At 35.0% G+C, this 14,211-nt stretch overlaps 1 protein-coding gene across 1 annotated transcript in view; it reads left to right on the plus strand.

Annotated features, from left to right (window-relative positions):
• The window catches only part of LOC123538796 (ADAM 17-like protease), a 65,741-nt gene extending 55,487 nt beyond the window's left edge, over window positions 1-10,254 (plus strand). Inside the window, exons 21-22 of the mRNA XM_053529512.1 lie at window positions 149-202; window positions 1,612-10,254. Of these exons, the coding sequence (XP_053385487.1) occupies window positions 149-202; window positions 1,612-1,920 (363 nt within the window). The 3' untranslated portion in view covers window positions 1,921-10,254. The remainder of the gene's footprint in view (window positions 1-148; window positions 203-1,611) is intronic.
• The last annotated feature ends 3,957 nt before the right edge of the window (window positions 10,255-14,211 follow it).

The following is a 14,211-nucleotide window of genomic DNA, read 5'->3' on the forward strand; positions in this document are numbered from 1 at the left end:
TGTCTGCTTGTGCCAGAAATACTGCTTGAAGGCCCACCTAGGGTTTTCTATTACTATAAAAAATAAAAAAAAGTGCCATATGATCTGTAATTGTTTCATTGTGATGTTAAAACCAATTGTATTAATTGATTTTATTTCAACACAACAGGATAAAAAGAATAACAGAAAAGAAAAAGCCAAACGAAATTGGATGAGTAGATCTGTAAGTTTTTACTCATTTATGTTAAACATGAAAAAAGGAAGAAATTTACTTTGCCTTATGAAAGAGTCTTAAACAAGTTAATAAAGCCTGTAACAATTTGTAAGAAAATCTTTTTATACAGACATGTAAAGTTGTATAAGATTCAGTTTTATGGAAATTGTTCATGAGAGCGCATAGTGCATATGGGTGTATTGATCATGTGATCAGGATAGCTTTATTTGGAATAAATCAAATCCATTTAATGGCATCATTTATATTAGGGAGAAAGGTGTCTTACACCCCTGGGTGTAGGATGACTCACTTGCTATAATTTGTTAGTGGATGTGTAAATTCATACTCTTCTAAAATAAGATAGTGCCTAATAGAAAAACATTTGTTTGATTTTAGTTCTTCTATTAATTGAATAATACAGTATGCAAGAAAAAGAATCTCTCTCTAGTTAAAGGTGCAGATGGAAATACCTGGCTTGAGGGTAACTGTTTTGCAGTAACTCTGCAGAGCCTTGTTACTGCCTATACAGTTACAGTCAAGACAGATGCTTCCATCAGCACCTTCAACCAGTTAATGATTCTTATAAAAGTGAGCTTTGGACTGAAAATGATTTCTGATCAAAAATGAAAGAAAGATTTTATCTAAATTTTATCAAACTTCATAAGATGATTGCCTGTTGACAAAAAAAAATCCCTATTTTGGGGATCAGTAGGTCAAAGGTTAAGGTCATAATGACCTTCATACTGAAAATTATATCCATTCAATTACTGGAGAATACTTAGGGCTACAGTTATCAAACTTCATAGGACGATTGTCTGCAATCAGTTAATAACCCTATTTATTAGGGCATCAATAGGTCAAAGGTCGAATTCACAATGACATTCACTCTGAAAATGGGTCAGATCAGTAACTGCAGAATGGTATGCCTACAGTTGCCTTACTTCATAGATTGATTACCTGTAGTCAGAAAATGATCACAGAAGTTTTACTGATTAGTAGGTCAAAGGTCAAGGCCATAACAAACATGTGCATACCCAGTTGCCTCTGCAAGTCACTCATGTGGGACATATGTGTTCAATACAAACAGCTCTGTTTCATTTAGTATGTCGTTACTTAAAACGTGATGTTTCATCTGCTTAAACTTTCGTTGAAAAAGCAGCCAGTGTTTACACCATAGTGTAACTTGTATAAACAAGCATGACTGTACTACAGGATTTGAAATTACACTAGGAATTATAATGCAGTCCCTGTATAAGGTATAGAATGAAATGCAACAGGACACGTGAGTACCTAAAGTTATGTAAGTACAGTAAAAGGATAGTTTCTTCAGTCTATGACATCTGTATTTAAGGATGTGAGCCATGGTATAATTTATGGTTTTGTTGCTTTAACATATAATGTTCTTTCTGTTATTTCAGAATAGAACATTATTTATGGAAGAGGATTTCAAAGTTAGAAGAGTTCCAAATATACGTGCACCAAAACATTCTATAGCAGTTAGAAATCGTGACTCAGCGGAGCCAACAGTACGTTGGCCTGAAGGAACATTTGAGCACCAAAGTCGGCCAATGCCACGGCCAATTAACCCAGCAATATTACCGAGACCGGTTCAACCGGTGAAACCAATGCCATTCTCTGAGGCCACTGCTGGCTTTATTAACTCTAATACAGAAGCACTAGATATCGGACCTGATTTGAAAGACCCTGATAAGGAAACACGTGTCTGATCATTGTGAAATATTGGAGACTTCTGATAGAAAATTGGAAATTAAGTGGATGAAAAATCAGGGAATATGTGTCTTATATCAAGTGAAATTTAGGATTTCAGTAGATAAAATTCTGGGATGTTTATGAAATTTTCTTTTTAAAGAAGTATTAAGGTTTAAGACTTTAGAATATGTGGATTGGCATTTAGACAGGAAATGTGTTAGAATATTTCAAAATAAGAAAACTAAAATGTTGTATCTCAGAAGTTCTGTCTGGATGTATATGTTATGAGTTTCTTGTATTGTTGATTGTTTGTATTGATTTACATTTTTTTATTGGAAACATATTGTTCTATTTGATAAACCAATTATATTTATTGTAGATTTGGAATACATACATAAATCTGTAACGGTTTGACAACAAAATCTGTTAATGTAATTCATAATTTGGTTTTGTATTTTGATGTTATGCACAATTTCTTTAAAGGTCTGATTTAAATGAAAATTAATCGTTATAGCATTCATTGTTTATCCTGTATGTATGCATATTAATGTTATGCTTAATTTTACTTATTTATAGGGAGGGAATTATAAACAGTATTTTTACAAAATGGAAGAAAACAGCTTTGATTTGGTATTAAGATCAGTAAAATTAGGCTCAAGAATTGTTGTGACATAAATATTAAGTACTTAAAAAGCTGAATAGCATGTAATTGGACACAGAAAACTTAATGAAATATAAAGTGCTTACAAATTTTATTGGCAGCAATCTACAGAAGTGCCAAACATTATTTTGAATTCCATTATTGTGTACATATATTCAAAAATGTTTTGCTTCGGAAAAGTAAGGGGGATAAATCTTCCTTGTTATCACTCAGGCAGAGCACAAATTATAGATCTATATTAAATTTATCTTACCTAGATTCTATGTATTCTCTATTTGTCTATACAGCAACATATTCTTTTTCTTGCCTACAGCCTTTGAAGTGTTATATAAAGAAGAAAAAAGAAAGAAGAAAGTAAAATAGCCAAGATTTAATTTTATATATAGGTTCAACACATTTTACCACTGTGAAAGTGCCTTCTCTGCATCCTTAAATATATCCACGAACTTGTCTACATGGTTAAATTTTTGTTTCTGTAGTTATAATGTTATAATTACAAACTTTCTGCTCACTGAATTAAAGAGGGTAATGATAATGGTTGTGTCCCATGTTTGTTTTTAGCTCACCTGAGCACGAAGTGCTCAAAGGTGAGCTTTAGTGATCGCCCTGTGTCCGTCGTCCATCCGTCCGTCCGTCGTCAACAATTTGACTGTTAACACTCTAGAGGTCACATTTTTGGCCCAATCTTAATGAAACTTGGTCAGAATGTTACCCTCAATAAAATCTTGGACGAGTTTGATATTGGGTCATCTGGGGTCAAAAACTAGGTCACCAGGTCAAATCAAAGGAAAAGCTTGTTAACACTCTAGAGGTCACATTTTTGGCCCAATCTTAATGAAACTTGGTCAGAATGTTACTCTTAATAAAATCTAGGACGATTTTGATATTGGGTAATCTGGGGTCAAAAATTAGGTCACCAGGTCAAAATAAAGGAAAAGCTTGTTAACACTATAGAGGTCACAATTTTGGTCCAATCTTAATGAAACTTGATCAGAGTATTATCCTCAATAAAGTATTGGACGAGTTCGATATTGGGTCATCTGGGGTCAAAAACTAGGTCACCAGGTCAAATCAAAGGAAAAGCTTTTAACACTGTAGAGGCCGCATTTATGACTGTATCTTCATGAAACTTGGTCAGAATGTTAATATTGATGATCTTAAGGTTCAGTTTGAATCTGGGCCATGTAGGATCAAAAACTTGGTCACCAGGTCGAATCAAAGGAAAAGATAGTTTACACTGTAGAGGCCACATTTATGACCATATCTTAATGAAACTTAGTCAAAATGTTAATCTTGATGATTTATAGCTCAAGATCAAATCTGGGTTAAGTGGGGTCAAAAACTAGGTCACCAGGTCAAATTAAAGGAAAAGCTTGTTAACAATCTAGAGGCCATATTTATGACTGTATCTTCATGAAACTTGGTCAGAATGTTAATATTGATGATCTTTAGGTCAAGTTCAAATCTGGGTCATGTCGGGTCAAAAACTAGGTCACCAGGTCAAATCAAAGGAAAAGCTAGTTAACATTTTAGAGGCCACATTTATGACCATATCTTAATGAAACTTGGTCAGAATGTTAATCTTGATGATCTTTAGGTCAAGTTAAAATCTGGGTCAGGTGGGGTCAAAAACTAGGTCACTAGGTCATATCAAAGGAAAAGCTTGTTAACACTGTAGAGGCCACATTTATGACTGTATCTTCATGAAACTTAGTCAGAATGTTAAACTTGATGATCTTTAGGTCAAGTTCGAATCTGGGTCATGTCGGGTCAAAAACTAGGTCACGGGGTCAAATCAAAGGAATAGCTAGTTAACACTTTAGAGGCCACATTTATGACCATATCTTAATGAAACTTGGGCAGAATGTTAATCTTGATGATCTTTAGGTCAATAGGTCAGGTGAGCGATACAGGGCCTTCATGGCCCTCTTGTTCATGTGTTATTTTGTTAAAGGGGCTTGTGTACAGCTCTTTTTGTTATGCAGAATGTTCTTTGATTTGTTAGTAATTATTGAGGAAAAGACGATAGCAACATGATTCTGTAAGTAGAGTGTAGAGTGTAATGATTAACTCGCTCACCAAGTCTTTTAAATATGCAGATATTTGTTTACTGCTTTAGTCATACATCAAATGTTTATGTCAAATTGAAGACATTTAGCAATATGTCATATCGTAATGATAAATTAATGAAATAGATATTGATTGAGGAATGTATATTCCTGAGTGGTCAAGGTTGCTGTATTTTAATCCATTCCTCTTGCCTCTGTGAGTTTGGAATCTCAGTTAATGTGTAGAATTATTTATGTGTGGATTCCAAAGCCATCTGGCAGACGTAAGGTTTGTGGTTCTACAAAGTTGTCCACTTGTGCCTGAAATAATGCTTACTTTTTTTTTGATAGATCAATCTTAGTTATGATAAAAATTTGGTGCAGCTTTTTTAGCAACATATAGTTAAGTCACAAAATGGTGTGTTTCTCATGACAACTACTTGAGTCTTGTAACGTAAAAAAGAGAAAAGGAGAGGTTGTTGGAAATATATGTTTTGCCAAAAAAATTGGGTTTGAGCCTAGGAGCTGTAAGGGTTGAATGTCTGTTGGATTTCCTACATCTATCAAGTACAGTTGTGATTTCATCCTCACTTGTACCTTTGCGAAGCATGTCATAAACTCAACACTGTCAGGCTTTAAGTTATAAAGAAGCATAATATAGTCTAGTATTAGAATTGTTAATGAAAGAAGACAGCAAACTTATGTGCAATATGCCATTCATTTGTATTTTCTATATAATCATCTGCTGTTTTGCATTCATGTTGTTCTTTGATTGTCTTTGCGTGTAATGTAAGGTTACATAAACTTAGAAAAAGTATAAGTGTTAGGCATCCCGTTTCACAATATATGTTTAAATGCGGAATATGGTTTTAATTAGCCATAATGTTCATTCTGTGCACAACTTTTCGAAGAATAGTGAGAGTTATTTTACTCACCAGTATGTAGGCATGGGCATATTAATTAACACATTGGTAATAGTTTAGTTTGCAAGTTCATTTCTCGGTAATCATTGCTTATATTGAATTGAAAGTTTACACAAGTCTTTCTAGTTATCAGACATACTGAAATAACCAAGTTAGATAACTGTTGATTGAATTAATGCAAATTATGTCCCTTTTTACTAAGAAAATTTGGTTAAAGCTAACTAACTAGCTGTATTTGAGTAACAAACTTTACACAAGTCTTCCTAGTTTTCAAACAAACAAAAAAAGATTTTCTTTAGATATCTGGAAATTAATGCTATATTTCTTAAGAATGATTTGAAACTTACTTACTGACAGACTATATATTATGGAAACACATGAGAATTAGTTGTATTTACTAGTTTTTAAGATGAAAATGGAAAAGCGTTTGTAACGCTTTACTCGAGATAAACTTTCTCGATTATAGATATCTATATTTTAATGCGTAATAAACACTAAATCCTCATAGGGGTATTGGTAACGACAGCAGAAAATTCATTTGTTGCCACGGCGGTCTGGGTTCGATTCCCAACACAGTCATCTTTTTTTCTTAATTTGGCATGTTTTAGATAGTTTAGAAACAAAAAGCCATATTCTAATGTTCATAATATAACTGAACTTCAATTTGAAGAAAGATCATTTTTTTAGCCAAAATCTGGAGGCCAGTGCCTTTAAAGTTTTGCATGCAGCAGTCAAGCTATTTCTCAGTAATAGCTACATAAATTGGACTCAAACTTCTCCTACCATTGCCGCAATAAATTCAGATCTGTAATTAGATAGGGTCTTTCTGTATGTAATTAATTATCTGCGTAAGGTTAAAATGCAAGTCTTGCCAAGCTATGGCCATTGTTCCACTTGGATGTCGGATAGCCTGCCCACTTAGCCTAATAGGGAGAACGCAGATCTACAGGTCACCAGGTAGTGAGTGCCCACCGTTCCATAAATGAAATACTGTTGAAAAACGGCATTAAACACAAAACAAACAAACGAAAGATTTTTGGATAGTCGAGCGTGATGTATTAAAAGCAACTCTTATTATCAATTTGATAAAGCTTAACAATTGTATATGTAATTCAGGCCGATACTTATACATGTTTGTTGTTATTTTATATTGAAAACATACATGCTGAAATAAGAGAATGTTTGAAGAAAGTGTGTCTTTCAAGAAGACTTGCATAATTATACAAACCTGTTTAGTTTTCTGATCATCAACTTGGTCTACCAAGCTTGTTATTGTTTAAGGAATAATTCGTGCTAGTTTTCATTTAGTTACATACAAGTATACTCGTATGCATCTATTCCATTTTACACAGAATTGAAAAGGACAAAAAGAGTAAGGTGTAACATTTTAAGAACAAATTATTAAACATGTACTTGAATGCATTTTTTTTAGATATTCTATTTTTGTAACATATAAGGGAAATGTAAGATAGGGTAACTGGATTACATAATATGTCTGGAGAAGCATTACCAATTTTGCTTTGTAAGATTAAAAATGTAAAGCGTACAATGTCAGTGCATTGCACAAAGAATTGAAATATAATCCATTTATAAGGTATAGATTATAAAACATAACTTGTAAAAATCTAAATGCAACTTTAATACTAATTATGACCTTAACATTATACAGACTTCATTGATACACTTATAGGTTTAAATTAGGAAAGAGATGACTGTGGAATGTTTGTTTCTAATATTTATTTGTGCAAGCTATTAAAAATAAAGTTTCACAATCTGCATTAATTACATTCAACAGTTTCAATATTTTCCTTTTTGTTTGCTATTAACCATTTATTCCTAGTTTTACTTTACATGTTAGTCATTCATTTACAGTGTATCTTTGCATTTGTACAGAAATCATGTAGTATTTGTTTCTAGACCACTTATGTAAATTTGGTTCTTTCATTGTAAGAATATACTTGTTTTTACATTTTTTTCTACACATGAGTTTAGTTTTTAGCTCACCTGAGCATTCTGGAATATGATTTGATGACCATTCAAGGTATTGACTTTAACCTTGACACATAGGTAGAGGCGACGAGAAAATGTGCAGAGTGCATGAGCTAGGTCAGTAGGTCAAAGGTCAAGGTTACAAATTTAGCTGAAAGGTGGTATTTTCTGTCATTTTTTGAATAACTGTTCAAGATATTGACTTCATACTTTGCACATAGGTAGGTGGCTAGAACAAAATGTACAGAGCACATGCTTGATTGGTAGGTCAAAGATAAAGGTCATGAATTTAGCCAAAATAACATGTGTCCATCCTGTTTTTGTCCAGAGCAAAAGTTAATAACTGTTCAAGGTATTGACTTCAAATTTTGCATATAATTATGTACATGTAGATGGCAATGAGACGATATGCAGAGCACATAAATTAGGTTGGTAGGTCAAAGGCTATAGTTACAAAAAAAGCACAAAAGTCAAATCTGGCCTTCATATTTCGTGTCTAGAGCATGATGTAATCCCTGTTATATGATGACCCCTATTCAAGGTGTTGACTTTAACCTTAGAATAGAGGTAGGTGGTGATGGGACAATGTGCATAGTGCAGAGGTCCAAAGTTACCATCCCCTCCCCCGAATCCAACTTGCACACCCAAAACAAAATTTTCTTCAAATTATACTTCCTCCTCTTATTTAGACATTGGCATATATTGCTCTTCATTGTATGCCATATGGTTCTTTTAGTTTCCCCTTTACACACACCCCTTCCCAATCTAATAACCCCGATTACCAGATAAACAATTATAATTTAAGTTTTCGTAGTTGGCCCACTTAACTAAGTAGGGAGAGCACAGATCTATACTTCGGATCGTGGGGTCACAAGTCCGAATCTCGGAAATCATATGAAATCATTCGTCCTCCATTGCTGATTCATGTGAGGAAGTTAGTAGTTACTTGTGGAGAACAGGTTTGTATTGCGGTGCAAATCCATGATTTACTGGATAGGTTTACAGTCTGCCATTACATAACCGAATACTGTTGAAATTAGTGTTAAACCCAAAACAAAAGAAACACAGTTTTTTTTTCTTTTTAAATTGTTTGTGTCATCCTATAATACTTCTTAGTAACCCTTTCCAGTTACAACCGCCACATCCGAGACAAAAATATCATTCTCTGATCTCTTTCGGTCTCAGTTTGAGTGTGCTGTCATTCAAGCAACTCTGTTAACCATGTCTGTCCCTCCTTTGATCATAAATTGAACAAAGTTTTAATGTTCTTTGATTAAATGATAAAATGTGGTAAACATATAACTAACATATATTTTTATGTTAGATTGTCGTTTCATTTTAGCGGTTCTGTTGCGTTATGTCTTTGCACTACAAGTCTGTAAAATGTTTTAGTGTAGTATATTTCTCTGTCTACATTCCCTCTTATAGTGCTCAATTAGTGTAAATTTCTTGTTTTTTTGTTTCTTTTATAGTGTTATATATGCAGTATCTCTTTCAAATATTATTTTAAAGATTCCGTTATAATTATATATGATCACACATACATTACATGTGATGAAGTGTATCTGTGAAGATGTGAAGTAATATTACATTACTTTTGAATGCAGTTAAAGAAACATATTTCGTTCTTTTAACGAAGAGACTTGCACAATTCATTTGCCAAATCAAAAGCAAATTATTATGTATTATTTTTTCACATTTTGTCACTATAAACTAGAGCCGGATATATTTTGTATAATTTTAAACCAATCTTGAGCAGGCAAGCCCAGTGTTTTATTTGAATTTTTAAAAGAAAATGATATAGATTTAAGAAATTTGATACATGTATTTTCATTATCTGTCCTATATAAATTTTCATTCTGTTGAAAAAAACATGTTTGATGAAAATAAAACAGTAAATTTTGATATTTTGTGATTTTCATGATGAAAATTTAGCATTTACTTAATGGAAGTTCCATGAAATTCATTTGTATTATATTTACATTGGCCCTATTTTTTCCATTAAAAATTATAACGTTCATTTCATATGAACAGCTAAAGGTTAAGCGAGAAAGTTACATCAATGCTGCCAAAAGATAACGGGTCACTGTTTTGACAACGTCTGCGTATAGTCCGGGAGAACGGCCCTAAGATGACGTCACAGTTGTTCCACCTGGTGAATAGAATGACCTGGAAGCTGATTTTAATGTTACATGCAACAGAATATGTGCAATCTAGAATATAATTTAGTTTACAAATGGAAAGAAACATAATGTAAATAAAAAATGATTGTTTTTCGATGTTCATGCAAATTGAATGACTGAATAGGATCAGCAAATTAAACATGAATCGTGATTCATGGATTTGCCGATCCTATTCTGACGTTTATTTCGCATGAACATCGGGAAAAAAATCATGTTTAAGCTGAAAAACTTTGTTTGTTTATAGAATGTCAATTTTTACCTTTAAAGGCTCATTGTTGAAATGAGGAACACCTTTTAAAGCTGTAATTGCATGATATCTCACTTTTCTGGAAGTTGTTGGTTACAAAGTTATGTTGGAGTGATGTAATAGAAGGTATATAATGTTACTTATGAAACTGCAATAATTTAGTACATGCGTGTTTAGTGGTGTTAATTGTATACATTTCGTACATTTTATATAAAGCAGTTACGTCATATGTTTTTATATTATGGTATGAAATACATCATTATATACATTTTTGAGAAGGTAAAAAATGTTCAAAACATCCGTTCGTTTTGTCATTTTCTTCAGTGTATATCCATACTAAATACAAATCCTGTCCTCCCAGCTAGCCCACTCACACCAGACTAGAAATGAATATCATTGTACATGTTATTACTGACCCCTCATTATACTATGAGAACTATGATAACCAACAGGAAAATATACTAGCCCATTTCTATGAAAATCAAAATATTATGTGCATCGATGATGAGAGATTAAAGTAAATTTATCAGTATATTAATATTATAGCTGTAACTGCTCTGATCAGATGCATATGAATTGTGTGTGTTTATATTTAGATAACAATTAATGTATGTGTTGTTAACAGAATACAAGACCTTGTACAATAAAAACAACACGTCTTCATAATAACATATTTAAATTTTGCACCAATATCAGTGTCTTACATGGAAAACCTAGATATAGTGGTCACCAGTCTGAATTGGTCACTTCCAGTGACCGCTGTAATTAGATTAGACTCTAATATTAGTGCCGCTCAGATTTGTGTCAACCAGAAGAAAAAAGCATTTCATGTCATCCTACTCTAGAATGTTCGCGCCTTAAGTACTGTTTCTATTCCAGTGATATATGGTTGCAGCTTGCGGCCAGACTTGTGTCAACTGAAAACACTACTTTAGTGTCACATGTCGCCCTGTTCTATTCGGTTCCTATTTTTATGCCCCCGAAGGGAGGCATATAGTTTTTGAACCGTCTGTCCGTCTGTCTGTCCGTCGGTCTGTCGGTCTGTCAGTCTGTCAGTCTGTCCGCAATTTTCGTGTCCGGTCCATATCTTTGTCATCGATGGATGGATTTTCAAATAACTTGGCATGAATGTGTACCACACTAAGACGACGTGTCGCGCGCAAGACCCAGGTCCGTAGCTCAAAGGTCAAGGTCACACTTAGACTTTAAAGGATAGTGCATTGATGGGCGTGTCTGGTCCATATCTTTGTCATCCATGGATGGATTTTCAAATAACTTGGCATGAATGTGTACCACAGTAAGATGACGTGTCGCGCGCAAGACCCAGGTCCGTAGCTCAAAGGTCAAGGTCACACTTAGACGTTAAAGGATAGTGCATTGATGGGCGTGTCCGGTCCATATCGTTGTCATCCATGGATGGATTTTCAAATAACTTGGCATGAATGTGTACCACAGTAAGACGACGTGTCATGCGCAAGACCCAGGTCTGTAGCTCAAAGGTCAAGGTCACACTTAGACGTTAAAGGTCATTTTTCATGATAGTGCATTGATGGGCATGTCCGGTCCATATCTTTGTCATTTATGCATGGATTTTAAAATAACTACGCATGAATGTGTGACACAGTAAGACGACGTGTCGCGCACAAGACCCAGCTCCATAGGTCAAAGGTCCTAAACTAACATCGGCCATAACTATTCATTCAAAGTGCCATCGGGGGCATGTGTCATCCTATGGAGACAGCTCTTGTTATTACATGTAATTGTGAATTATTTTCAATAAAATAAACTGTGGGTGGCTGCTCAGGGATCATGGTCAAAACACGGTAAAGTCAAAAAGACCAAAATGTACCCAGTTGGTATGGTCAATATGTACCCACTTTTAAAAATAACAAATGTACCAATAAGGTCCAGGTAATATATCTGACGATTTAAATTTATATACAGTTTTATTTCAGTGACAGTGAGTAATAAAATTATGTCTCACATACTGTTTTTGCCCTATCCGTGCGTCCGTCCATCCATACGTCACACTTCAATTCCGATAAATAACTGGAGAACCATTTGACCTAGAATCTTCAAAACTTCATAGGGTGACAGGGCTTATGGAGTAGACGACCCCTATTGATTTTGGGGTCACTATCAAAGGTCAAGGTCATAATCGTCTGAACATGGAAAACCATTTCCGATCGGTAACTTGAGAAACACTTGACCCAGAATGTTGAAACTTCACAAGATGATTGGTCATGCAGAGAAGATGACCTCTATCGATTTTAGGGGCCCCCCTATTAAAGGTCAAGGTCACAGGGGCCTGAACATGGACAAAATTTCCAGTCAGAAACTTGAGAACCATTTGACCCAGAATGTTGAAACTTCATAGAATGATTGGTCATGCAGAGGAGACGACCCCTATCGTGTTTGGGGTCACTCTGTTAAAGGTCAAGGTCACAGGGGCCTGAACATGGAAAACCATTTCTGATCAGTAACTTTAGAACCACTTGACCCAGAATGTTGAAACTTCATAGGATGATTGGACATGCAGAACAGATGACCACTTTTGATTTTGGGGTCACTTTATTAAAGGTCAAGGTTGCAGCGGATAGAAAATGGAAATCCATTTCCGGTTTATAACTTGAGAACCATTTGACCTAGAACCTTCAAACTTCATAAGGTGATAGGACTTACAAAGTAGATGACCCCTATTGTTTTTTTGGGTCACTCCATCAAAGGTCAAGGTCACAGGGGGCTGAACATAGAAAACACTTTCCAATCAATAAGATGATAACCACTTTACCAAGAATGTTGAAACTTCATAGGATGATCGGACATGCAGAGTAGATGACCCCTATTTTTTGGGTCTCTCTGTTATAGGTAAAGGTCACAGGGGCTTGAACATGGAAAACAATTTCTGATCAATAACTTGAGAACCTCTTGATCCAAAATGTTGAAACTTCACAGAAGGATTGGACATGCAGAGTAGATGACCCCTATTGATTTTTGGGTCACTTTAATAAGGAACAAGGTCACAGCAGACAAAACATGCAAACCCATTTCCGGTCAATAGCTTGAGAACTATTTGACCTAGACCCTTCAGACTTCATAGGGTGATAGGACTTACAGAGTAGATGACCCTTAATGTCTTTGGGGGTCACTCCATTGAAGGTCAAGGCCACAGAGGGCTGAACGTAGAAAACTTTCCAATCAATAACTTGAAAACCACTTGACCCAGAATGTTGAAACTTTTTGGATGATTGGACATGTAGGTAGATGACCAGTACTGATTTTGGGGTCACGTCACTCCATTAAAGGTCAAGGTCACCATTTTATAACTTGAGAACCACCAGGCCCAAAATGTCGAAACTTCATAGGATGATTGGTCATGCAGAGTAGATGACCCCTATTGTTTTTGGGGTCACTTTATTAAAGGTCAAAGTCACAGGCCGGAACATGGAATGATTGGACATGCCAAGTAGATGATTGCAGCTAACCATCAGTGTCTCTTTGACTTTCGCTCCTGTCCCCTCTTGATTTCTTGCCTATACGACTATGCACTGGGGGAGACATGCGCTTTTTTACAAAAGCATCTTCTAGTTCTTTGTACCCTGTTACTGTGGCTACGAAAACAACAAATCCTAATTCTAATTTTAAGCTCGACTATCCAAGGAATAATGATGATGACTATTGCCTCACAAAGGCTTTGTCGCTTGCTTTAAAGTAAAGTTTTATGTCAAGCTTTTCAATTTCACTACATCTTCGTTACTGTCACTGTTTTCCAAACCGCACATGGAAATTGCACTTGGTAAGTAGCAGATACCTTTTGGTTTAAATCCAGATTCTGATTATTTCTTAGCAACCTTTCCTGTCTCAGCTACACACCGCCATTTCCCTCCAAATTATATTTTTGTCATATCTTTATTTCTTAGAATGGAATATGTAATGTGATGACATAACTATGCGTCGGTCCTTCCATCATATTTCTTTTCTGGAGTACGATTTGATGACCATTCAAGGTATTGACTTTAACCTTGACATATATGTAGGGCGATGAGATAATGTGTAGAGTACATGAGCCAGGCCAGTAGGTCAGAGGTCAAGGTTACAAATTAAGCTGAAAGGTGGTGTTTTCTGTCATATTTTGTGTCAAAATCAATTCATACTTAGCATACAGGTAGGTGGCTAGGACAAAATGCACAGAGCGCATGAACTTGATTGGTAGGTCAAAGGTCAATGTCATGAATTGAGCCAAAATATCAAATTTCT

The sequence above is a fragment of the Mercenaria mercenaria genome, chromosome 18 (genome assembly GCF_021730395.1).
Source record: "Mercenaria mercenaria strain notata chromosome 18, MADL_Memer_1, whole genome shotgun sequence".
In the NCBI taxonomy this organism is placed as follows: Eukaryota; Metazoa; Mollusca; class Bivalvia; order Venerida; family Veneridae; genus Mercenaria; species Mercenaria mercenaria.